The sequence below is a fragment of the Prenolepis imparis genome, unplaced genomic scaffold (assembly GCF_030444845.1).
Source record: "Prenolepis imparis isolate NDT839.2.m4 unplaced genomic scaffold, iyPreImpa1.0 SCAF_7, whole genome shotgun sequence".
In the NCBI taxonomy this organism is placed as follows: Eukaryota; Metazoa; Arthropoda; class Insecta; order Hymenoptera; family Formicidae; genus Prenolepis; species Prenolepis imparis.
Genome location: NW_028141165.1, coordinates 6,147,829 through 6,175,695, shown reverse-complemented (window position 1 = coordinate 6,175,695; position 27,867 = coordinate 6,147,829). Strand labels below are relative to the sequence as shown.

The window sequence follows — 27,867 nt, the reverse complement described above, 5'->3', positions numbered from 1 at the left end:
AGAGGTTCCGTGCAATTTTAGTGATAATATTTTAGTAATAATTTGATAAAATCGCCGATTAGCTGACGATTATTATCATACGAATGATCGTCGAACTCCTCGATGCTAATGCGCGCAAACGATCGAAGGACTTCTCCTTTTCTCTCTTTTTCGAGATGACTATTGCAATGAAAACTGATAGACGCCTACCCGCGAGCCACCACCGTAGATGAGCTCCTTCTCCCTTTCTCTGCCTCTCTGCGGTTCAACATTTTTCACGAAGTCGCGCTCGCATCGGGTCGATCGAGGCACCGGGATTAATTAAAAGCAGAGGCAGACTAGCGTAGGCAGGGAAAGAAGACTCTCGCAGAACCGGTCTAAATGCAACATGGCGTGAGTACTATCGATTTGTCATCGACCGATAAAAATCGACAAGACCCGCGCTACTCCATCCCCCTCTTTTCCCCCTTTTGTTTTTAATCGTTTCTTTTCTTTCGAACGCACGTCTTCTCATTACATCGACTTATCATAGCACGTCGGGTAAACTGTTATCGTCAAAAAATGCTTCGTTAATCGTGCGCATACTTACGTATACAAGACGGAAAATAAATATATACGTAATTCACATTCTGCCATTAATAAATTTATGCGTGTAACTGTTTATTTTTTTTCCTCCTTGTTTTCATTGACTTTTTGAGTCCGCCGGATTATCAGCTGTATTTTGTAAAACATTTTTCAAGTGTTGATTTTGATAAGTGTTCGCGTGACTAATTAACGCAAAACCCACCCGAAATGACCTATATGTGATTAAATGTAGATAGAAAGCAAAAAAAATTGTATATATTTAATTAACAATATATTATATATAATTTTATAAAAAATCTCGCGCAATATTTTCAAGATAGTTTACATCGCAATTCAATAAAAGAGAAAATTTTATTTTTTAGTTCTGAAAAAAATTACATATACTAATTAATGTCGATCGATCGCTAAGCGACATTTTTTAATTGGACGCAGTTATGCAATATGGAACCAATCACCAATTTTTATGGATTTCGAGATTTTTATTGCAAGTTGTGCCCGAATGTATCAGGCACAACTTGCAATAAAAAAAACATTAATGGTTTCATATTGCATAATTACTTTTAATTTATTTTATTGGAACATATTTTCTTCCTTTCCTTATCAGTGACCGCGTTCCATTAGACACGCACGTTTAATCGCCTTGATTTGCCTATAACTCCGTTAATTAACATAATCTTGGCGTGCACTTATCTTACGCGAACGTACTCTTATGCAAATAATCCCCGTATCGTTGTCGAGTACAGTTCAAGTACAGTTACCAAGTACAGGCCGTGGTTAAGATACGCGATCTGTGATAAGTGCAAGATCCGCGATCGACAACATGCTCATTCATCTCCGATCGTGCAAGGATATGCAAAGATACTCTTCTATTCTGGAGCTGCATTCAGCTGGGTATCGATAAGCATTAATTATCTCATCGTCGAGAAATAGTGTTATTTTGTCGGAAGCGAGTCGCTAAGAATGCGCAATAACGCCTTAAAATACTAATTAAATACTTTCGCGTTAATTAAATACTCTTCGCGAGAAAGACGCGTAATTAACCCTCCCTCGATCCACTTATCCATAATTATACCCAAAGTAAAAAAAAAATTTGCATCATCACCGCTTTAATAAATGATACCCTCATTGTATCTCGCGAGTGTGAAAAAATTGAACTGTAAAATCAACGAACGTGAATAAGTGTTTAGCGCGAATCAAGAATCTAACAGTATCATTGTGCGTCGAGAAAAATCAAGCATCTTTATATAATATATACGGTCAAAGTTCATGCTACGAAACAGTGCCACGTGATATTACGGGGTCTCCGAGGGGTTAATCAGTATACGGAGATTGATAGGCTCGCGGAACGCAAAGCGCCGGGATAAATCGACGCAGAGGTATTTATCTGTAATTAAGTCGGTCGCAATTAAAAGCGATCATCGATCAAAAATTATTATTTGCTATTTCAGGCGGATACCTTCGCCGGCTTGTATTAATGAGCGTTGCTGCGCGCGGGAATAGAAGGGCTACGACGAGAGAGAAAGAGAGAGAAAGAACGCGCAAGCAAGGGGGAAGAAAAGGAGGGATCATAAATCTGTGTAATTGACAGGTCCCGCTGAAGACGTTCGTGCGGCATAGATGCTCGGGCGGATATAGCCCGACTAATAACGCTCTGCCCGCCCGCTAATAATCTACGAACGCGTATAATGGCCGCTTTGAGGAAAATGCCATCTTCCCATATCCGCGAAACGAGGCGGCACGATAAAAAAAAAAAAATAAATAAATAAATAAAATTAATACTCGGGTACAACAAAACTTGCATTAATCAAAGAACGGAGAGGAGAACTGGTAATTGCGCGCCTGCAATTAACACCTTAGGGCGAAAAATTCAAGCGAGAAAGAGAGGGGAAAAAGCACGCGATCTTCCTCGCGTGCATGCGCGAGATTTTCAGTCTCTAATTCGTCGGCATCGGCATCTTTTGCAACGGAATTACCATGGTCGTCGCGCACGAGCCCTACGTGCCCTACACGCGGCACGAATAAAATACAGCGCGAGAGAAAAAAAGACAGAGAGAGACATACATTCGTCGACGAATACGTTTAGAAATATCGCCGCAAGGCCGGCGGTAGTTTAATTTGAGATCAAAGATCGATTTATCTTCCTAGATTGGATGAGAGAGTGAGAAAGCGGACCTCCACGTGCGTGCCGTGCGTGAATAAAAAATCCGCGTGAAATTATGCGTCCGTTCATCCGGCCGGACGTTTTAACTTACTCTCCGTAGGGTTCTATGACACGCGCGCGCGTATAACTTTCCACAAAGTCCCTTTCTCGCTGTAAGTCCTTGTTCCTCCATCCCTTTTGTGCTTTTCGCTCGCGAGGAACTAATAATTTAATTCAAGCATCTCTCGGAGACGTAGACTCGAGCCTACAAACTACGGAATACGACCTATGGATCTTTCGTCAGCGGCGCTTCATCTTCCTTTGCACGCGCGTCTTTCCGGAGTGTCGCATGAGATATTAAACAAATGCGCGTACGTGTGCGTGTTAGTGGAAACGCGTATCGTCGCATATATAATAGCGAGATCGTCTCTCTTGCGTAGCCCTTCTCGACTAATCGCCGACAGAGATCGAGCCCCGCGTCTGCGGGGAATCGCTGAACATCGCTATGTAATGCTAATGAATGCATATACTTACATCATAAATCCGTTTCCGTCGTGGCTTTTGCAGCCCGACGATTCCTGTCGGCGATTAATCTCGCACGGCGCCAGCTTTCGCATTTTATTTTAATTTCAAGTGCTACATAGCGATGTTACATTGTATATCAAACATAAATCATTATTATTATCATAATTTTCAGACGATGAGATACGTGCAATATATAATAGTATACAAAAATAAAATTAACTATGATTTAAATATTATTATTTAATTATTTAATTCTACATATAATTAATTAACAATTCTTCCATTTGTCACTCTAATATTGTTGAAATATACTTGCAATATTTTTTTTTTAAAGAAATTAATTTATTAGATTGCAAATTAAGCATGAATTTAATATTATTTCATTATAAATTAACAATTCATCAAATCATCTAACATTTTAATATTTTTATAATAGACTTTAAGCAATTAATTATTAATTATCAATTTTATTAATAATATTTACGATTATTTTTGCTGTAAACAATTCGCTTTAAATGTTTTTCAGAAATATAGCCGCTAGCGTAATGTAATAAATCAGCATTCTCGCATCTTAAACATAAATTTTCTACTAATTGATGAGCAAAAAAATTTGACGCAAATTAGCAATAAATTAATACTCAATTATGTCGTACATCAAAATTTGATTTCTCACGATGAGGGAATTAACGGAGATGCTAATATCGCGGCAATTGCGTACAAATGACGCTCATTATATTTTAGATTCTTCGCCGAAACTGTATAATCCGACCCTAAAATCGTGCCCAAGGGTTTATTGGCAATCAAGAGCAACAGCAATATGAACCGTCTCGAATCGCTAGGGACGTGCCACGATTATTAAGGCCATCACACGTGCGCCATTAGGGAGCCCCCTTGCCGCGCAGAATAATTCGCTCATGTAACAAGAGCCGGATAAAAGAGGCGAGACAAGTCTCTCTCTCTTTCGCGAATAACAGCAGCAATGCACCCTTCCGTAATCGCTTTCGATCATCGTATACATAATGCGACATGTATGTATACGCGTTCGTCGCCTCCGGCGCGAAATTAACCAACATCGAAGAACGACTGGACGCTCACCCGACGAGTGTGCAAAGAATTTATTTCGTCGTCGATTATTGTACATGTCGCCCGTGTGGAAACACATTGTTTAGTTTAGTACGTGAAAGAGGAATTATCGAGACGCACAACGTCACATAAATATTATCTGCATATCTACAGTCTTTTTAAACTGTCAAATAAAATATCGTCTTTTGGCTTTAATAAATTAATTGATAAATAGTAAATAGAGTAAATTTTCTGCGATAATTGTACAAGTAAAATTATATTATAAAATAAAATTATCTTTTCAAGACGCTCGATTTTCGAAAAAGATATAATCTAACGCTGATAATTAAAACTCTAATAAAATAAATCTCCGTTTTTAACAATTAAACGGCATTTTGAAAAACGGTAAATAGTATTAAATCTCGTAAGTCAACTTAGGCAAACCTATGCAAACTAGTCTCTTATTAAATAAATAAAATAAATAATTAATAGACTCACCAGTCGATGCATCGCCGTCTCGCCATCCATCCCGCGATGTTGGAAGATATATCCGTTTGGAGAAACGTCTCACGACAAACACTCCAACTCGCGAAGCGACGAACGTCGATTTTAAATAATCGCGGATGCCCGACCGCGTAATCCAATGGGTAGATCGAGACGTTCGTTCGTCGCTAGATTCGACACTCCCGGCTTGTCACCCGCGACACCTATTACAAATTGCGCGAAATACGTGTTTGGAGAAACGTCTCGCGACAAACACTCGACCTCGCGAAGCGACGAACGTCGATTTTAAATAATCGCGGATGCCCGACCGCGTAATCCAATGGGTAGATCGAGACGTTCGTTCGTCGCTAGATTCGGCACTTCCGGTTCGTCATCCGCGACACCAATTACAAATTGCGCGAAATACGTGTTTGGAGAAACGTCTCGCGACAAACACTCGACCTCGCGAAGCGACGAACGTCGATTTTAAATAATCGCGGATGCCCGACCGCGTAATCCAATGGGTAGATCGAGACGTTCGTTCGTCGCTAGATTCGGCACTTCCGGTTCGTCACCCGCGACACCTATTACAAATTGCGCGAAATACGTGTTTGGAGAAACGTCTCGCGACAAACACTCGACCTCGCGAAGCGACGAACGTCGATTTTAAATAATCGCGGATGCCCGACCGCGTAATCCAATGGGTAGATCGAGACGTTCGTTCGTCGCTAGATTCGGCACTTCCGGTTCGTCACCCGCGACACCTATTACAAATTGCGCGAAATACGTGTTTGGAGAAACGTCTCGCGACAAACACTCGACCTCGCGAAGCGACGAACGTCGATTTTAAATAATCGCGGATGCCCGACCGCGTAATCCAATGGGTAGATCGAGACGTTCGTTCGTCGCTTTTAGATTCGACACTCCCGGCTTGTCACACGCGACAGGTATATCCGCGACACTTCGCGCAGATTGCACTCGCGATTCCACATCTGCAATGTTAAAAGATATTCGAGACATCAGACTATGCGAAACATACAACATATTATCAATATATATACATACAACACATGTTTTGTACACGGAGAGAATTTTCTCTTATAATTTACCCTGAAAATCATGGTAATCGTGGGACAATATGGTGTGGAAAGAATTTTATGAGAATTTCTCTGATTCATATTTATCACAATAACAAATAACAAATAATAAATAAATTATATATGAATTGCTCACCTCATCCTTGTTCCGTCGTCGCCTGATGCCTCCTCTCGTTTTGCTTTGCTGCTCCTTCGTGGCACTCACTCGCGAAAACACGTTAATTACGATCGCGCGACATTTTGTACAGCACATTCGCGTAAATTTTTTTCGTTCGCGACCCGCGGCTTTAGATATTACATTTTCGACGCGTTTCGGTATATAAAACGCGAGAATCGCGAGAGCTTATTCGCACACGAACAACCGATGCTCCGTTTTCGCGTCGCCGCTTTTCTCGAGGTAAGGCTGCGTTCCACTTAACGCTCGCGAGCGTTGTCTGTCTTTTTTTAACTTGAGGCGAACAACAAGGATGAAATGATTCCGCGAGCGTTACGAACGTGTTGTGGAACGTACCCTAAGGAATCGCCCATGTTCCCAAAATGGCCGACCATTGTCGTAGTCGCGATCCGATTTTTACGATGCAAATTACGAACTTTATTCGTCGCGCAATGATGAACCGGAACCGGAAACGCGCATTCGCCCGCTTAGAATATCGACGACGCCCAAAAACTCTGGCAATTCGTCGAAAGCGTCCGATAATTTCCTCGTAAACTGCGCATCGAACATTCGGCGGTTCAAATCGGTGCCGTGAAGTTACGTATTTTCGGAGGAGCGAATGTTGAGCGAGATTCGCGTCCGACGAGGTCAATTTTGCGTGTGCGATAGCGATCGCGATCGGTATACGCGACGCGATCAGATTTATACTAATTAACGGCGTAAATACACGAATTAATTATTCAACTCACGTTCTTTTGCGGACCAGCGATGAGCGCGCGAACGTCGATTTGATCACGAAGAATGAGAAAGTGTACCAGAGGGCAGCTGCACTCTAGATTATGTGTTCCGAAATGTACTCACCTAGGGCGAAGCGCACGATTGACCAATCAGAACAAAGAGATTCTCGGTCTCTGATTGGTCGGTCAAATTCTGCACTTTGACGGGCGAATTTCCGAATGCAATTCTGCAGATTCTTCCGACGTAATTTATGGCGCCGTTAAGGCCATTGCACGTACAAAAATTTTAGTCGTAATCGTAAGGACGTAAGCAAATCGTCCAATCATAGAGAAGAATTATCATAACGTAATAAGAATGCTTGACTGTGATTGGACGATTTGCTTACGGCCTTGCGATTACGACTAAAATTTTTGTACGTGCAATGGCCTTTACGGAGTCGTTCACGAATCGCTTTAGAAAGCTAAGAATTATCCATCCGTGAGTAAATTACTTTATTTATTAATTGGCGTTGCGTGTGTGTGTGATATTTGTACTGTATTTATATACTAATGCATTTATACTAATTGAGATACTCTATTTGATAAAACGAGAGAGCATTATTTCAATTATTATATCAAACGTACCGTCTATTACGAAAAACTCCGCTACTCTCATCGTGTCGACGATTCCTGTAATTGTTAATTAATTGTTTTTTTTCGTTCGCGCATAGATTTTTCGCGACGCGTGTAGCAAAATCTATTCTTTCGAGCTGTACTTTCTAAGCATAAATTTCCCCTTATTCCTTCTCTTATATCATTTTAACTTCAAATATAAAAAGTATATATTACGGTGCAATTATAATAGAAAGAAATAAATCTATGTAAAAAGAGATAAAGAACGTCAAAGATAAAAAGTGCAAGAGTGCGATAGATATAGCGCTGCCCTATTTTTTTTTAAAGGGCGCGATCACATTATCATATGTATGTGTTAATTAATTATAAATATATGTATATAAATAAATATATATATATATACATACATATTGTTTTGCATAGTGATTTATATTACTGCGATTTTATAGAAAAAGAAAGATATTACACGAATCTTAGATTTTAATATAAATTACACTAATTAAATTAAATATTTAAATTATACTATTACATCGAAATTATCCTATGAATAAAAATAATATCTATTACAATAAAATGTAAAACATGTTTGATTAATTTTACTAAACTGCATGGTAAAATTACTCAAACATGTTTTATATTTTAACGTGTAGATATTATTATGTTTATTGTGATAAATATTAATCAGAGAAATTCTCATAAAATTCTTTCCATATATACCATATTGTCCCACGATTACCATGATTTTCAGGGTAAATTCTAAGAGAAAATTCTCTCTGTGTACATATTGATAATATGTATTTTGCAATAATTATTTGTTATTAATATTTTTAAAAAAGATTGATAATTTCTGTAATTAAAACTTTCTTCAACGTTCAGAATTTTTCTGATGCCATGTCAAAAGCGCGAAATCAAACACAAAAGGCAAATGAAAGGCATTTACTCCAGCAATAATTAACATCATGCGCTCTGATATGCTTCGGTCGTGTAAATATGGCCTGATTTTGTCGCACGTGCATGATGTTTATTAATGTTTAACAATTATACCGAATTACCGGTGTTCACGAAATCGAAAAATACGTGTCTGATACATATTCTCACTTACCTACTTCGCGCTGCGAAAAGAGATTGTGTGCATCCATAATCGGCGAAATCGGCAGGACGGAATATTTCTCCTAGGATTTTCTGAAACAAAGTACAAATGCAAATATTAAATGAATAATTCATTAAATAATCCTTTCAAAAAATATTAATCGCAGATAAGGTATTATAACATATTATTTACATTTTTCAACAGATATCAGCTGATTAAAGCGTCAATTTGCTAATTAATTTTTAAAATAATAATTTGGTATAAAAATTAAAGTAATAATGTTTTAAATAATATGTTATAATTCTTTAAACTAAATTAATATTTTTGACAGAAATCAGCTGATAACTGTTAAAAATATTTAAAGTATTATAACATATTATCTAAAATATTATATTATATATATTAATAATTTTTGACAGAAATCAGCTGATTAAAGCGTTAATTTGCTAATTAAATTTTTCTTTTCCCTGGTTTCTTCCAGGGAGTAGACACCCTGTCTTAGGAATCTTCATGTCATTTTCGACCTTCAAGGATCCGAGCGTGATACTGATTAAATATTGTTAGTGTTATCTTTATTTAATGACCCAGTAATTCATCATTTTGCATTCACATAGCGCAAACGGTAATCGAAAACGCGATCACCCGCTCACGCCGTTCTAATTAAATGCTCATTAATCATTTCAACGTTATAGTCGCAACGTTATAGCGCGTTATAGATTCTTGCTGAATGTACGTGATTAAATACGACCCCCATGACCATTCATGGATTATGGATTAGGTGTCGGTCGTGCATACGCGCGTTTATGATGACCGTTATATTATTCTCGCGACCATAAACGGCTTAACCGGGACAATCTTTTCGATATCGTTTTGTTAGCGAGATATGGGTGATAAACCGGAATCGTTCTAATTTTCCCAAGCTCTCTCTGAGCAAATAAAAAACGCTTCAAGCATGGTAAAAAAAAGATTACAGTCACGAGGAATGTCGATTTGCATGAAAGTTTGTGATATTAAGCCTCGAGAATTAATTATTTTAATGTATGACTATAAACTCTCAAAAGTGTCAGCTAATTACACACGAAATAATTTTTAACGGATATAATGTTGCATTCGCGTTTCTTTTTTTTATTCCAATTGAAATTAAACCCTCCGTTAAACACTAAAATATTTATCAATAGTCGAAGACAAGGTGATATTTATCGTAAAACTTTTGATTATTTTTTTATTTAATTAAATATTAAGATAATAAAGGTCTTGGGGAAAAAATTTTTCAATTAATTTACATACATAAAAATGATTAAGGTACAAATATATGATGGCGTGTTAATTTTACCCACAGTAAAGAAATAAATCAAAAACATGAAATTACAACTAATTATATTCCAAATGCCACATTAAAATATTTAAAAATATATTTTAAAAAATTAGAAAATATTAAAAAATATTTTCCAAATAAAAATAAAAGGAGCAATGCAGCATCAACAAGTAATTTCGAAGCTGTGCGGTAAGCCGATCAATAATGTTTCATTTCTCATTTATCGCACGAATCCACTTACATAAATCGACATTACACCGAATCGATTAAATAACACGAGGCGCGATTGTATAAATCGCGTTTTTCGATATCTTCCGACGTCCTTCGAGAGATAATTCGCTCTTGCCCCTGGCTACAAAAGATTCTTATTCGTTAAGTATTACTTTTTTGGACACTGCGTGGGGTCCCTAAAAACGAGCTCAATGCGTTTTATACATGACGTGCTCTTATCTTAGCGTGCTATCACCGGCAAAAAAAAGCACGTGAACGCTCATTGCACGATCCTAATCCTCGTAATCTACAGTCTGCACTGCAGGACAAAACGATCAAGGCGTCTATCGAGGCACCTATCGCGGCGTCATTATGTAGAACGATATTGCGGTACAGTTACCTTGACACGAAGAGAGCATATCCTTGCGGAGCGTGAATCGAGGATGAAAACGGGGCCGATGTGCGCGCGCGCGAATTTCTAATATGTATTAAGTACATTGCACAAGGTATAAATCGATGCTGTGTAGGATGTATCTGCCTATTATCGATCTCGAGAGCTGGGGCTAAATAACACCGTTCGCGATTCTTGGTACATATTCTGTACATATCGCACCCTAGATATATATATATATATAATATATATAAATCAGTAGTCAATGATGTACGTGACGTGTAAGAAAGAGATGCGCGAGAAGAAGATAAAAATAATTGTAGGAAGTAGGAATTTAGTATATTGACGGTTATTAAGTAAATGGAGCATGTCTCCAGAGAGATGAAAACCAATTACTGTCGTGTAACTCTTGACTTTAGTGTACTTTATAATTTGCAAATTCACACTGTGTACATACACCGGTAAAGGCAAAATAAATAAAATGTCCGCCGTTCGTTATTATGAATTCACGTTAGCCTGATACTTTATGCATGTCTCGGACGGTCGAGCTTATCTGGAACGCGCAGATGTTGTCACCTATAAAGGAATTTTTACAAGCAATACACTGTATAAATATTCGATTACATGACATTCGCAAAATCATCAATAAATAATGTGACAAAAATAAAGAGTGCCATCTGTCAGACATCGGACGGCCTCTTACGCAAGTATGTCATATGTACAACGTATAATCAAAATAAAATCTATTATATCTCAAATTGCTTACATAGGATTTCAATCAAAGTTTAATTTTCTTGCGCGAAATAATGCCAATTTAAAAATTGTTCCCACACAAATTTGCCGATATGTACAGTCGTGGACACAGAGGTTGCGACACTTTTTTTTTTAAATGATTTGATATAAATATGCAGTAAAATTCAGGATGCGAATCATTGTCATGTGCTTATGCGCGATAAATGATCATGATGTCAAATTTGCGAATAGTGTGTAATATAAATTTAAATGTCATGGATAATTTATAATAAATAAACATTAAATTCAATAAATATAAATAAGTGTCGCAACCTCACTGACCACGACTGTACACACACAAGTAAGAAATTTCTTAACACATGAATTTATTGCACGTGTCGGATTATATACGCATTTCCCATGCATGCGAATAAATTAATTATATTAAGGCACTTCTGTCTCTTATGTGTATACATGCGTATCTCGATTTCACTCTAATTCGATGCGATTCCATCTTGCACTTCGTTTCACAACTACTTGACATGTATTTTTTTCTATTATTATTATTATTATTAAAATATATCTTCTTGTCGGAGAAAAGATGTCGAGCTCTTTTAAGCCGCGAAATACCGAGATGTAATGCAAAACAAGTGGAAGTGGAACGACGATGATCGCACATAAGCGAATAAGAAACCAAAACGAAATAAGGCGAATCTGTGGAATCGAGGCGAGATTCAATCTCAACGGATGAATTCACCGTGAAACATCGTGATTCACCACGTAAGCGTTTTCACGCGGCCTTCTTTTGCTATTTTCTCGCATCTCTTCCTTCCTCTATCTCGCATTTTTCCCTTCTTCGATATTCATATTTCAGCACGTTCGTTCCTCTTACATGATACTTTATTCTACGTTCTACCTTCTTACTTCCTCTCGCATTTCCATTTTCATCCATTTACCGCTTTCGGAAGTTTTGCCCACTGATTCGCGATATTGAACTTTTTTCATATCTACGATATTACAATCGGAATGTAACGCGATTCCGTTACAGAAAAATAATGGTTTTCGGTTCTTGATTTAAATATCGCTTATAGATGCATCCGCATAGGGACGTGTGTTGGTGCCTCTCTAAGCTTGGTTATTACTGAAACTACTGTAATCAGTGCTAATATGCGGTCGGTCGGTACTAAGAATTAACAATTTCCGCTAACCTGGGGCTCTCTCATTGCAGCGCTGACTTTGCGCACGTTGCAACCATGTGGTGAATCAATAAAATTGTAAATACTGAATTCTGGATTAAAAAAGAGAAAAACAACTGAAGAAGCTACTTATCGCGATAATTATGCAGACGCCCGCGCGACCTAGGAAGTGCATCATTAAATTCTTGTGTATCGTAATAGATCGCAAAGTGTAATGTACGATAATGATGTTTTCGCATTCTTTTATACACACGCTGCAAAAACACAAAATTACTCTATCAACGTCGGCGTCAACTTTAATTGCAATCTATAAGAGAAATTGCAGATTACGAACTAATTACGAGAAAGGTGTCAAAACACCGATATAATATTTTATTTTTAATTTTTAGCTCTATAAGTTTGTAAAATAAAAAATTTAAAAAAAAAAAATATATATATATATATATATATATATATATATATATATATATAGAGAGAGAGAGAGAGAGAGAGAGAGAGAGAGAGAGAGAGAGAGAGAGAGAGAGAGAGAGAGTCCTCGCCGTAACACAAAATAAAAAATAATATATCTTAACCATCAATAAGGAGAATGTCTTAATATGCATGAAGCACGTTTTTACCAATGTGTGTGTTTTAATCTCTGTATGAATAACAGTACAATAACAGATCATCGCGTATAAATATGTACATATACCTATAAGAAGGCGAATTTTATAGAAATTTTAGATTATATCAATCCTCACATCACTTGCCGCTTAATATGCGTTGTATGATACTGCTCGTTTACACTGTCCAATTGTCTATTTGTACGAGACTTCCATTTAAAGACCTTGTGTAATGTATCTCCTCTCCATCGTCAAGGAGTTAGATGGAAGCCCCGTTCGTGGACAAGCGACATGAACGGTATATGCTACCCACAACCACGTATGTACGTCGTTTTGCTCGATGACATCGTCGCGTTTGCCGAGCTATCGAGACAAATGTTACCCTGCGACATACATTTGTGTATGTCGCAATGTTTATATGCTCGGTAAACAATTGAAATGTTGACTGAAACAGCGTATTGCTTTATGAAAGTATGACGAAAAAGATTGTACTGTGTATATTTTACGATGTATGACTTCTATATAATGTAAATCAATAAACATATAAGTAATATAAAGAATTTATATTGATATAAATACATTTTTTATTGCAAGTTTCACATGACACAATATAATTTTTTCGATAATTCTATAGATAGAAAAGATTTGTTACAAATAAAATTTTGTAATTTTTATGCTCGCAAAGAAATTATATTCCGAATAAAACACTTTAAACTATTCGATCATTTTGACTATGAATCAGTTCTCGCACAAATATAAATGTTTTCTTATTCTAAATATTTGCAAAATAACACGCGCTGTTCCAGTAATTTTATATATAAATAAAGTTTGTTATAGGAATACTAATCTATTAATATAATAAATATTAATAGATTATAATTAATATATATAAATAGAGTTTGTTATAGGGATACTAATCTATTAATATAATAAATATCAATTTTTAATGTAAAACAAACTAATTTTACAAGAGGACTCGATAAAATCGAAGTCTATCAAGATAGAAGAACTTTATTAATGGGATGATAACCTTTGCGCGATGCGCATCTTTAACCTGAACACTGACAGAAGAATGATACGAATCTTTTCATTTCTCCGCGTATCGCACATCGGTCCTTGTCTAGTGGGAGGCACCCCCATCCACACTTAATCTTTTCCATTATAGCAAGAGGCATCGAGGGTGGCAGTGGGACAAGGACCGACGCGTTTGTCGTATTAATATATCGCCAAGAATGTAAACAAACATATCAACGCGTCGCCATTTCTCTTACTTCTACATACAAGGTTTGTCAGAAAATCAATGAGATTAAATCTAAAATAAAAAAAAACCCAAAACGTAAAATATAGTTCTTCCTTTAAAAGCAGTACAAGTTTCGATTTGTTCGTTCATGTCATTATGTTTTTTGTAAGTGTATATTAGTAGACCTCGTGACAGAAGATATGTGATAAAGTTTTATGTTAAATTGAAAGAGAGCTCCACGGATTATAATGTGGACATGTCATTTATAAATTCTCTTTATTACAAAAGTTTCTGTAATAACATATTACAAAAAATATGTATTTATCCGCCAGATATACTAATAATTTCAAAACTGAATTAAATTAATCAAATTATTCGATTAACAATCACGATTTGATAAATCATAATTATATTTAATGATTAAGTGTTAATCGATTAAATTAGTCTCGATTACATATATGATTGATTAATTTCTTTTTGATTAATGGATTACTTTAGTCAACTAAAATTTTAATCGATTAATATCCAACATTAGACTATTCTGTATGATTACGACTTTTTAGTGTTGCCACGTGCGCTACAGATTTAATATTTAATCTGATTGCTTTTTTGACAGTTTGACATGTCTCTAGCTAACCTTATCTCTGGCTCAAATATTACTTTGAAACACATTAACACAGCGCCGCATTTATAAAATTCTTTATAATCCTTATACGTATTACCAACAAGCAGAAATAATGTTCAACATGGAATTTGTTTCATCGACTGCAGATATGTGATCTTTTAATAGAGAGAGATGTCGGTTAAAAGAGACCATCACCAAAGATACGCTAAGAATTAACAAAAGGAGCTTTTTCCTCGATACAATAACTTTCACCAAATGACATGTATCACGTGATGCGTTTCGCATTGTCAGTTCACATTAAATTTTTGCAAAATGCTATTAATTCAATATAATTGTTAAATGCAATAATTCCTTTTTCAATATTAATGTCTTTTGTTTTGTTATTGAGTCAAAATATTTTTATACCGAGTTTTATATCAAATGTTTTATGTTTTATATTAAAAATATTTTTTTCAATTTATACTAATATCGACTAGTGATATAAAAAAATAATCTATATCAAAGTACAATGCAACAGAAAAAAATTCACATAAAATTTTTCGCTTTGTTATCATAGCTAATATAGTTGCAAGAAGGAAGCAGAATTTTTTAGTTTTATTATACTTAAATTTTTTCATGTTAAATAGCTCAAAAGCCTAACATAAAATATGTTTTATAATTTTAGATGGATATACATATATATAAAACACATTTCTTCTTGTTTTACTCATAAAATGAGAAATATTCGACACACGAATTGTTCACAAACTTTTACAGCAAAATTGATTTAATAAGAAATAAGAAATAAGAAATAGAAAATAAAAACTAATAGAAAGTAAACTATTTGCATTAATCGCAATACAATCTTGGCTTTCTTTTACAATTTTCCTTAGATTGTAACAAAAAGAATATTATTAATTGTTCATTTTAATAAATTTTAAAAAGACTCGACGCGCGAAAGTATTTATGTAATTTTAATTAATACGTGAGTATATTTGATAGTTAAAAAAACTAAAAAAAAAACAATAAAAAATATATTTTACTTCTAGAAGAGAACGTGCGACAATATCGATACAACATGGTTCTCAAGCCAAAAATATATAGAATGGTGTACTCCAAATTTAGATCAGTACATGGAATCACATCAGATGTGAAGCGCTGAATGCAGGATAGTTCCATTGATTTTTGTCCTCAATAGTTCGAGAAATTTCTATTGAGCGGAGATTTCAGTTTGTTCGTTCAATCGAATTGCAAGTGCATTGCATCGCATCGAAATCGCATGTGAGAATATAGTTGCTGATACGCACTTGTATAGCAGATATTCAGGTAAAACTGATGAAATTTTTACGACACGAAGAATATTTCTATTTTGCTCTTATAATGTTTCAAATTCCTAATTATACTACAAAAATTATTTCAATTAAATCACGCTTGGCTTTATAAGTCGTTTTATTTCTTTTTTGAGACCTAACATATTTTAAATATGTTAACCTAACTTATTTTAAATGTGCACGAAATTATTTATTCCTCAATTTATTATAATTTTAAAAAATTTAAATACACGATTACGTAATTCAAATTATATATAAGTGTTCAAATGTTGTTTCATTTAAATATATATAATTTTATATATATTTTTTTCATACATGTCATTGCTATATACCTATAAACAAATCACATATATGCATCTACAAACATACATTTAATCTCAATTCAACATATTAACAATTTTTTCTATTAAAGTAAATAATATTTATAAAAATTTCTATAAATATTTATAACTATAATCTTTAAATTATACTTTATATTGTTTTAATAATTTCTTTAAAACTTAATTAAAATTCTACGCGCTATTACTCACCGATAAAATATATGATGTAAATACATATTGGAAAAGAAAAACAATTAACAATTACTAAAACTTAGGAAGTTAAAGAGAAGAATTTAAAAAAAAACAAATAAAAATTTAACAATATATGCCATCTGACGAGAAAAATATGAATTATTCGCGTGTGATAAGCGAAATAAATGTCTCATATCTCCACTAGAGTTCATACCTTAATTAGTTTCTAGCATTGGAGTAATCAAGTCGTCTTGCGTACAGGTACACAAACATTTGCGCTAATAATTTTGCTAATCTAATTAAGATACAATAAATTTTGCACAAGTTGCAGCAAAAATTTTTCTCTGCTTTGCAGATTACTTATTAAAATGGATCCACGACAGTGTCTCTTTTTAATTGCATTAACGTTGTCATTATTGGCAACATGCAGTCATGGTATCACGCGACCTATAAAAATCGGTAAGTAGTATGCTCATTCTAGAAAAATAGTTCGGAAAAACATTTACGAATAATTTAAAGTATTTTCATAATAATATAAACAACTTGATTTTATCTAAAAAGATGTAATAAAAAAAATTAACAAGGCAAAACTAAAAATAAGTTTTTGAACAATGAGAAATATATATTTTTTCAGTAGTGATGTTTGAGTTAAAACTGACTTAGCATACATATGTATATGTTATTCGTTACTTAATATTGATCCGATACGTATAACGTAAGTTCTATGTGATATCATCAGCTATAAGTCAAACGAATACTATTAATTATACTTATATATATATATTAATCATTAATTACAAAATATAAATAATTCGAAAAATTAAACACTTATTAGATTTCACAATTACACAAACATCACTATTATGTATGCAGAATATGCCATAATTCGTAGTACAATTAGAAAGAGAATAATTTTATATGAAAAATTATATTGAAAATGTAAAATAATATTTCTTTATAAATATATATATATATATATATGTATATATATAATTTTTTTTAATTTAGAAAATTTTAATATTTAATATTTAGTCCTTTTTAAGTTTAAATGACTTATTTTAAATGACTACTAAACTTGTATTATATATCAGGTGCAATCTTTCACAAAGGCGATGAGGATCACATGTCGACATTTCTAAAAGCAATCTCTGAGACAAGATACGAACACCCTGCACCTGCGTTTGAATTCGTCCCTGTCACCAAGTATTTAGATGCTGATACGGACAGTTTTAAAACTGCAGCAGCTAGTGAGTAAAACGAATATAAAAAATCAATCATCGCGAATAAAACTTCAACTATATTTATCGATTTATATCTGCTTATTTAACGTTATATTCCCTTCCGTATAGCCTGCGAGCTTCTCGGGGAAGGTGTGGCAGCTATTTTCGGGCCCGCAAGTCCACATACTCGCGGAATAGTCGCGAGTATTACCTCGCGATACGAGATACCACATATCGAGTACGTTTGGCGCGAAAACAACGGAGCGGAAACAGAGGGAGATAAAAACCCGACTATAAATGTATTCCCGGACAGCGAGATGGTCAGTCAGGTCAGTCGTCATAGAAAAAAATATTTTACAATCAGAAAAGCGATTTTCTAGATACGATTATAAAGCGAGCAACTTATTAGGATTTTTAGTGTTCAACTATTGCAACATATACTCGTAAGAATTCTAATTTGCGCGATTCATATCTTCAAAGCATGTATAGTATGTATATCAACTAAACAACGAAAGGAAAGCATGTAAAATATGTTAAATCATAGTAATTTTTATATCAGAATTTTTATACTTGATTTAAAATTGCCTTAGGCTATCGCCGACGTTGTCAACTCGATGCAATGGCAAGGCTTCGTGGCGATTTACGAAAATGATGATGGACTGTCGCGCATTCAAAAGGCTCTGACGATGAAACGAAAAAAGGATAATCCCATTATAATTCGGCAATTGGGCAATGGACCAGATTATCGCCCGATGTTTAAAGAGATACGCTCTATGTCTATTTGCAATGTGCTCATCGATGTCGAACCGAAAAAGATTATTGATGTTCTCAATCAAGCGAAAGAAGTCAAACTGCTTGCGGATTATTGCAACTTTGTTATAACATATTTGGTATTACATTATTATATGAAAATAACTATAATAGGATTATCGATTACGAGGACAAAAATTAGAATTATATTTAATGTTGAAAAGTTATAAGAAACAATAAACAAAAAAAGAATAGACATATATACACACACAATTCGAACAGTTCTGTCGCATTATTTAGAAAATTATATAAGCTATACTATTGAACAATTTGTGAAGAGAAATTGAGTTAAAATTAGATTTTAAAAATGTTATATTTTATTTTTAAATAAACCGAAAATTTAAATACATGTGACCTAAATCGTTTTTAAAATAATCTTTCTATTGAAATTATAGGATTCATCCAAACTACCGATCTCCGAAGTACGAAATGGCACCACTGCCAATATTACCGGATTGAGCTTAAGGGAAAATAATGAAATAGAAGGAATTGACTGGGTAAATATCCAGACATTTTTTGAAGAATAATAAATAAAATATATATTCGTTATATGTTATAATATATTCAAAAATTTATATTTCTAGCACATATTTAATCCTTAAATACCAAAAAATGCACAGAAACAAAAATTGGTAGCGAGGCTTTTGGATTCATTCATTAAATCTATTATATAACATGTTTACTTTTCATAAATAAATTATTAGATAATTTATTTGAAACAAGTAACAAATATATTTTAAATAAAATATGTTAATTATAATAAGTAAAATAAAATTTCGAGTTTGTGCAAGAAGAAACAACTCATCTATCTCAATCAATTATTAATTTCACATTTTGATATTTACATTGAACTGAATAGCTATTTTATATTAGACGAAATTTAGACTAAAGTAGGCACTTCCGAAATTTGATTACTTGAATTTGTAATTTCGATGCAGATAGACTCGGCAGTTCTCTATGATGCAGTATTTTTGCTAAAGAAAGCAATGGAAATCCTAAATTCGAGGAACATTGATAACGAAGAATCTATAATGATTGATCCTGTATCACTCTCTTGTGAAGAAAATCAAAAGTATCAAGCAGGGCTCAATATTACGAGCGTTATGCGAGAGGTAAGTTCTTCCGTATCTTTCTCTCTCTTATTATTTGATAAAGAAAATATGCTTGATCCTAAACTCTTTAAAATATAATCGACTTATCAAAATTTTAAGACATGACTGATAGATTAATATTTGGGAAAGAAAATATTTCCAAAAATCTCACTTTCTATAGTTTCGAATTTAGTGAGAAAATCTATCAAAGATCTTTTGTCACAAGTTTGTTTAAAAACTACTTCTTTATAAAGATATTAAAAATTATAAGTCACTAAGATTGAGTGAGCACTTAATGGGAAAAAATTGTAAAAGAATTTTATGAGAAATAATTTTTAATTGAGATAGATTATCAAGCTGAATCGATTATTATTGAAGAATTATTAAAGAATATCGTATGATTTTGATTAAAACTATATATATTAGGTATTTACAAAAAAAAAAAAAAAGTTAGAAAAGATATTAAAAATGTATTGTTAGAAAAAAATATAAAAAATATAATAACAATTAAGCCAAAACAATTATAAATATTTTTATATAGAAAATAAACATTTCGAATTGTTTTATGTTATATCACATTAAATCTGTTGGAAATAATTGGTATAACAAATTCTGCCAATTTTCATTGCTCTATTGAAACTGAAATAATCATATTTTGTGTTAAATATTTTTAAATTTAAATTATATATACATATATACATATACATATATAAAACTAATTGTAAATGAATTTTTGTTACAGTTATCAAAGATGGGGAAGATAACAGGCATCATGAATATTGATGAATATGGCCATCGACGAGACTTTAACATTCGAGTACTGGATTTTCGTCCAAATATAGTACAAACGGCTTTCTGGGATATTAATGGACTACATCTTATTCGTAATGAAGAGGAACTCGAAAGTTATTTATACAAGTCCATTCAAGAAAAGACATTCAAAATCAGCACTAGACTAGTTCGTAATGTCATATTATTTCTTTTCATTAATATTAAAATACTAATCATTAATATTAAAATTGACTTTTACATTAATAAGTCATATTAGATGGCAAAATAACAATATTTTAAATTATTATATCTCGCTGCCTGCAACGAGTGCAAATCTTAAATAATTATATTGAGACACACACATTCAGTCTAAAAAAAGATGCTCCGAATAAACAAAAAGTAAATTGAATAGAAAATAGCATTACATTTAATAAATAATTTTGCTTTCGATGTTTTATAGTACAAAAATAAATAGTACATAATCAACGTGACACAAAAAAATAAAACCTACTATTGACATAAGAAAAAAGTAAAAGTGTCTACGATATTTTTGAATTTGATACGATAAGGAAAATCAATGAAATCTATAACATAAAACTTCATAATAATTTTAATATTATTTTTTGCTAAAACTATATAAAAATAAAAAAAAATTGTGCAACACTAAATTTCGAGGTATAATATGCATATAATTCTTTTCTCCGTTCGATTCAGGGTGCGCCTTATGTAATAGAAGTCACTGATGGATCAAGCAGAGGAGTTTTAATCGATCAAAAACGCTACGAAGGCTACTGTATCGATTTGATCGAGCTTATCGCCCAAAAACTAGGATTCAAATACATTTATGAGCTTGTGCCAGGTCCGTATGGCAACTACGACCCAAAAACTAAAAGTTGGAACGGTCTAATCAAACGCCTTCTAGATCGTGTAAGTAAGATATTTTGTATTTGCAAGAACTCTGTTCAAAAAGATTTAAATTGATCACATTAAATCTATCTTTTCATCGATCTGTTTAATCAGCAAAGATTTTCATTAATAAATATATGTAGAATAAAAACGTAAAGTTATCGAACGATTATTTTCTTACTAAATATAAAGATATAAAATTAATTTAAAAAATTAATATGTTTGTTTAAAAAATGTCTTGTTTAAAATCATCTTAATCATCCATTATTTAGCAACCCTCGATGCTAAATAATTTTCTATATTTCACAAAAGTAGACAATACGTCTACTTTGATTTTGTTATTCTTTTTAATAATTTATTATTACAATTATCTTTCTTTTGACAGGAGTCCGACTTAGCGATCTGCGATTTAACGATAACATATGCGCGCGAATCAGCTGTCGACTTTAGCATGCCTTTTCTGAATTTGGGTAATAATATTTTTTGGGCAAAAAAAATATTTGTCAAATTATATTAACATTAATATATATGTATATATTTTATACAGGGTGAGGAAAAAGAGTATGGAATCCTAGTATGATATCCTCACCCTGTATAGATATATACACACACACATACATTGTTTGATAAATTTTTTAAAAAATTGTAAAATAGATAAACTAAGTATAAGAAATGCCATAAAAATCATAATGTAATAATGAAAATATAACTAAGTTTATATGTTATCTAAATATGATTAGTGATAATAATATATATCTTTTTAAATATTAATATTATTTATGTATAGGTATAAGTATCTTATTTAGCAAACCAGAAGAGAAGGAACCAAACCTATTTTCGTTTTTGAGCCCCTTAAGTACTGATGTCTGGATTTATATGGCAACCGCTTATCTCGCCGTGTCCATAATGCTATTTCTTCAAGCAAGGTAAGATATATTTTATTTATTATCAATTTTCGAGATATGCACAATTATGATAGAAGAAATTATCCCCCAAATAAATAATAAAATATTAAAATGATAAATGAAAAAGAAGACTATTGCTGTAAACTATAATGTTTGGTAATTTTTAATGTAATTATTTTTTAAAGAATAGCGCCAGCTGAGTGGGATAATCCGCATCCCTGCAATTCTGAGCCTGAAGAGTTGGAGAATAATTTCGATTTGAAGAATTCGCTGTGGCTGACCATTGGCTCTCTTATGCAGCAAGGCTCGGACATTTTACCAAAGTAGTTTCTTGATATTATCAGTAAATATACATACATGCTAAGAATATCAAAAATTATATTTTCAAAGTTAAATTTTAATATAATTTTTGTATAATTTTATATAATTTTTAACCCGTTCGTTATGTAAATATTCTTTGTAATATTTTTTAGTTTTGTGTATTTATGGATCTAATAATTGTGTGTGTGTGTGTGTGTGTGTGTGTGTGTGTGTGTGTGTGTGATTCAAGTAGTCAGATGAATTTATATGCTTTAAATTTATCGTGCATTGTATATTTTTTTACTGACGATTTGATCATTGAATTTCATATTAAATTTATCTATTCATTATTGGAAACTATTATATATCAAATTTTGTACGCTTTTCATGTTTCAGATTCAAAGTTTACAATTCATTTAGAATTTATTCATTATTTTCAGGGCACCGTCTATTCGCATGCTCGCGAGTATGTGGTGGTTCTTCACTTTGATCATGATCTCATCTTACACTGCTAATCTCGCAGCCTTTCTTACTGTGGATAAGATGGATACACCAATTAAAGGAGTAGAGGATTTGGCAAAACAAACCAAGATTAAATTCGGATCTATCGATGGTGGCTCGACAGCAGCATTTTTCAGAGTACGTTAGCAACAATAATTATCGCTATATTTCAATATTGTACCAAAATTATTACAAGTATGGCATAGTTCGATATTGTGTATTTAACTAAAAAATACGTTTATATATTATTATATTATTAATATTATTGATAAAACGACATTGAATTCAAATTATTAGGACTCAAATTATTCGACATATAAACGCATGTATGCAACAATGATTGAAGCGAAACCGAGTGTGTTTACCAAGAGCAACAAGGAAGGTAAGTTATTCTAATTACGCAGAAAATAGCTAAATTTTTGTTTCTTTCCTGAATATTTTATCTTTACAGACAGAAAAAACAGCTAAATCAAAATATCTATATATTTCCAATAAGAATTGCTTTTGAATAGATAAAAAAAAAATTCTTAGGAAAAGAACGTGGTTCTAAAAGAAGCAATTCTTTGTGGATTTTTTAGTCCTCTTTCTCAAATGCTTATTTTCTTTCATGATATGACAGGTGTCGATCGAGTTATGAAAAGCAAACGACAATACGCTTTTCTCATAGAGAGCACGACACTTGAATACGAAATGGAACGAAATTGCGAAATTGAAAAAATCGGCGGTCTCATTGACAACAAGGGATACGGTATAGCCTTACCGCGCAGTAAGTGCAAAAGCAATTTTAAATAAAAAAACATTCCATTCGGAGGGTCATTCGGATAATTATATCGATTAATATGTTTTTCTCCATTTTTCATCTTTACATAAATGAGTTATCATTTTTTTTTTCGCAGATTCTCCGTATAGGACGCCGATTAATGGTGCGATCTTGTGGCTAGGTGAAAGAGGTGCGTTGCAGCAATTAAAAAAAAGGTGGTGGGTGGAAAGAGGGGGTGGGATATGCAAAAAGGATGACGCAGAGAGTGCCAGTACAGCCGAATTAGGATTAGCAAATGTCGGTGGCGTTTTTCTTGTTTTGATGATCGGTTGCGGTGCTGCCTTGATAATCGCGATTTTTGAATTCCTTTGGAATATACGAAAAGTTGCTGTGCGAGAAAAAGTAAGATTTCCCCTTATCAATCTTTTCGTTTTATTTCTGTATCTTGTGTTTAAAATTATAATTCTACAAAAATCATTATGGAATAAGTAAGTAAATTTTATTTTCTTCGATGATATTCAATGTTTTATCATTTTTATTTGTTATTTTTAATATCGTTATTTTTTTTCTTTATCATGAATTAAATTGTAAACCAATAAAATGCAAAATATATATACGAGAATTACTTATTACATGTCAACGTTAAATTTAATATGACGATTAAACCGCACATCGTTATTGCTGCAGAGTATCCTAAAGAGTTATTAATTATTCTCTTTTGTACAGATTACGCCGAAAGAAGCATTAGTAGCAGAGCTAAAATTCGCAGTGAATATTTGGGCAGAGACGAAACCTGTTAAAATCGCTAAGAGCAGCAGTGGCGCAAGTTCTACCGAGGGTGGACTCGGTAGAGCTGCATCTACAGCTCGTTCTATCGTTGGCTCCTTTTTACGTCTTGACATGCTCGATAAATTCGATAACTCAAATAATCGTAGCAATGATCGTAAGATTAATTAATTGCTATCAGGCTAATTAAAATAAAATTAAAAACCACCGCATTTTCAGAATTCTACACGAAGAGATAACTATAATGAAAAATTGTACAATTAATTAATAATAAATGTATATTTAATATCTCACAACGTCCCTATATTTGAAAAAAAGTTGAAGTGTAGATTAAAACGCATAATATTGTTGATTCACGGGAATATCAATAAAAAATTGTATTTTGTGTACGTTTCATTAAAAAGCTTTTACTAAGATTGTAATCTATATGTAAGATATCCCAAATAAATGGGCATAAATTAATACTAGCGTATTTCTTATAAAAAATAACACTTTATCCTCTGCAGATTTTTCAAAAATGCACTGTTCCCAAAATATTGTAATTTTTAGTAAACAAAATCGCATGTGTTTAGATTTTTAATAAGAAATAGTTTTTATTCGTCTATTTGAGACATAAAAATATCATCTCAACGCAATTGCTTACACAGTCTCGCAACTTGATAACCACCCACATAGATGAATATAAATTTTATAATGGAAAGATTAATTGCAACTGAAAAATGTCTTATTGTATGTTTTATAGGGCATAAAAACAAAAAGTTTGTCAGAAGTGGGATTCGAACCCACGCCCACAGAAGTGGACTGCGACCTGAACGCAGCGCCTTAGACCGCTCGGCCATCCTGACTTTATATTCGGTTTCGTAAAGAATCCATAAGTAAGTATACGAATCTTGAAACATACATTTTAAAAAATGCAAAAAAATTTCATGTTGCTATATCAAAAATAATATTTTAATTTCGGCCTTTAAATTGTTTTATTACGTCACAATTTAGAAAACAAAATTTCTCAATGTTGAAAAAAAAAACACGAAAAATAATTATTCTCTATTATGTTTTTTTTTATTAAACTGTAACTTTATACATTATTAAAAATAATTTATCATACCTATGTATAAATATTGTTACAGTACAAAACATTTACATAAAAAAAATATTTTTGAAAAATATATTAAAATAAAAAATAATTATAATCACAACTGAGATAAAAAAAATAGCTAAATATATAATTAATTAATTTTAATTCTAATATTAATTTTATAATTAATTTTAATTCTATTAATAATTTTAATTCTAACTCAAATATTTTTTAAAAATATGATTAGCGCTCCGTCTCTTTGTGTAAACTTCTTTATATGTTTACGCATTACCAACGAGAAGAAAATTACGTTTAAAATGGCATTTGCTTAGCCGACTGCAGATATGCCTCTTTTCAATCGGTTAGAAGAAAATCTCAATGAAGGCGCGCTTGAGAGTCGACAAAGAAAGCTTTTCCCTTCGATATAATGACTTTCACTTCCGTTTTTTAAAGACTAGCATACTCCACGTGCGTTCCGCATCGTTAGCACGTAACAGTTGTACCAATATGTTGCTTGATTTACCTAACATTCTCCTCCATATGTATTGATACAAAATGTTATAGATTATTGCAACGGCATTTCTAATTTTTTTTTTTCTAAAAGATTGTTTAAAATACAAATATAAATCTTTAGTATATACACAACAGTTATAAATTAATCTTTATTTTTTATTATTAAACCGATTTAATTTTCTCATTAAACAACTTACTTTTCGATTTAGATTTAAGCTTTCTAATAAAAAAATGCGATTATTATTTTCTAGAAGTCTTATAATCAATCTAAATATGAGATAACACGTCATTTCCTTGAGCACTATTTATTTTTGAAATAGCGTAAATTATTCTTGACACATAATATATATCTATTGTTATTTCTTGACTATCTACAATTATTCAGAATTATAACTCATTTTAGAAGCTTTTAAAAACATTATGTAATACCTAATATATTATATATATTTTTTGTTTAATATATACATATATACCTACATATATTAGTGTTAAAAAATCTCCTTTATATATCAAAATTCTTTACAAAAACTATTATCAAATAGCTTAACATTCTTTCTTGTGTTACACATTTTAATTTTAAATGTTCGCATCTTTCTTCACTATTTGTCTTATCTATGTAATTTAAATTGATTTTATCACTAAAATCAAAATATTTCAAGCCATATATATATATATATATATATATATATATATATATATATATATATATAGAGAGAGAGAGAGAGAGAGAGAGAGAGAGAGAAAAGAAAATAACTGCTCAATGTCGATATAATGTAAGAAGACTTTCGCGATGAATCGAAAGCAACGAGAGCAAAAGTTCGAAACCGATCTCCCACTTCTTGAGCAAGGACCGGTTGAAATCCGCGCGTGTATGCCGTCGATCACGTAGAAAGCTCAGTTGCGTAAGCCGCAACCGGATCTTGCCAGACGTTGTTTCCGAGAAAGAGGAGATGAAAGTATAAAGGTGCACAGATGAGGAAGAATGACGGACTGAGAAATTCGGAGAAACTTTCGGGAAACCGCCGATATATGAGAGAATCGGATGGATGCCACGACCGGTGAGAGTTGTTGAAAGTTGTTTGTAACAATTTTGCTCATACATTGACCTTGCGTAAATCTTAAAAAAAATTAATATGTATATATAAACTCCATGAGAACCGCCCAATTACTCAATTTTCGCCGTTGGAGATCCGGGAATCGCGACACACTGACGACTATAAGCTGTTATTATTTCTTTCTCCTCTTGGTTATTCTCGGAAGAATTTTAAAACAACGTTTATTATACGAGTTTGTAAAATATACAAAAAAAATGTTAATGCTGATACGGCAAAATGCAGAAATCGTAAATTAAGAAATCGAAAGTTCTTTCGGCCGCGAATCGGAGAATAATAATAAATTCTTTCTGAGAAAAGAGAAATTAATTTTTAACCGCTCTTTTTTGACGCATCTTTTATGAAAAATTGTCGGCTCGTCGAATTTTTTGAAAATCAAAAAGGATCGACTCTTGCTTGTATATCGGGTGTAAGACGATTTCTCAACGGTTTGACAGATTTTACAAACTTGCAAGCGACCGGAAGAACATCCGCTTATGTATGTAGCGAAAATCGATTTGTATAGCATCGCCACACATTT

General features: G+C 32.7%; 2 protein-coding genes and 1 non-coding gene across 7 annotated transcripts in view; 1 reads left to right on the top strand and 2 right to left on the bottom strand.

The window, feature by feature from the left end:
• Tyn (trynity) overlaps nucleotides 1-5,676 on the bottom strand; it is a 94,697-nt gene extending 89,021 nt beyond the window's left edge. The window contains exon 1 of one of the 2 annotated variants that reach the window (XM_083043221.1): nucleotides 4,790-5,676. In XM_083043221.1, the coding sequence (XP_082899347.1) occupies nucleotides 4,790-4,819 (30 nt within the window). In that variant the 5' untranslated portion in view covers nucleotides 4,820-5,676. The remainder of the gene's footprint in view (nucleotides 1-4,789) is intronic. The other variant, XM_083043222.1, reaches the window with a different exon arrangement.
• On the top strand, nucleotides 318-25,048 carry LOC145939102 (glutamate receptor ionotropic, kainate 2). 4 transcript variants are annotated; one of them, XM_083043213.1, is made up of 17 exons: nucleotides 318-372; nucleotides 16,953-17,056; nucleotides 17,689-17,844; nucleotides 17,947-18,146; nucleotides 18,408-18,707; nucleotides 19,023-19,124; nucleotides 19,566-19,739; nucleotides 20,461-20,676; nucleotides 21,204-21,416; nucleotides 21,781-21,865; nucleotides 22,183-22,321; nucleotides 22,486-22,623; nucleotides 23,041-23,239; nucleotides 23,399-23,483; nucleotides 23,721-23,867; nucleotides 23,998-24,263; nucleotides 24,588-25,048. In XM_083043213.1, the coding sequence occupies exons 1-17, from the start codon at nucleotides 368-370 to the stop codon at nucleotides 24,816-24,818; spliced, it is 2,760 nt and encodes a 919-aa protein (XP_082899339.1). In that variant the 5' UTR covers nucleotides 318-367; the 3' UTR covers nucleotides 24,819-25,048. The 4 variants fall into 4 exon arrangements, with proteins under 4 accessions (XP_082899339.1, XP_082899340.1, XP_082899341.1 ...); XM_083043214.1 differs by lacking the exon at nucleotides 318-372 and adding an exon at nucleotides 15,901-16,080 and having other exon boundaries at nucleotides 24,588-25,047; XM_083043215.1 differs by lacking the exon at nucleotides 318-372 and adding an exon at nucleotides 16,600-16,858.
• A 360-nt stretch (nucleotides 25,049-25,408) lies between these two features.
• Trnal-cag (transfer RNA leucine (anticodon CAG)) lies at nucleotides 25,409-25,492 on the bottom strand. The gene has a single exon. It is a non-coding gene; the product is annotated as a tRNA-Leu (tRNA).
• Nucleotides 25,493-27,867: the final 2,375 nt, after the last annotated feature.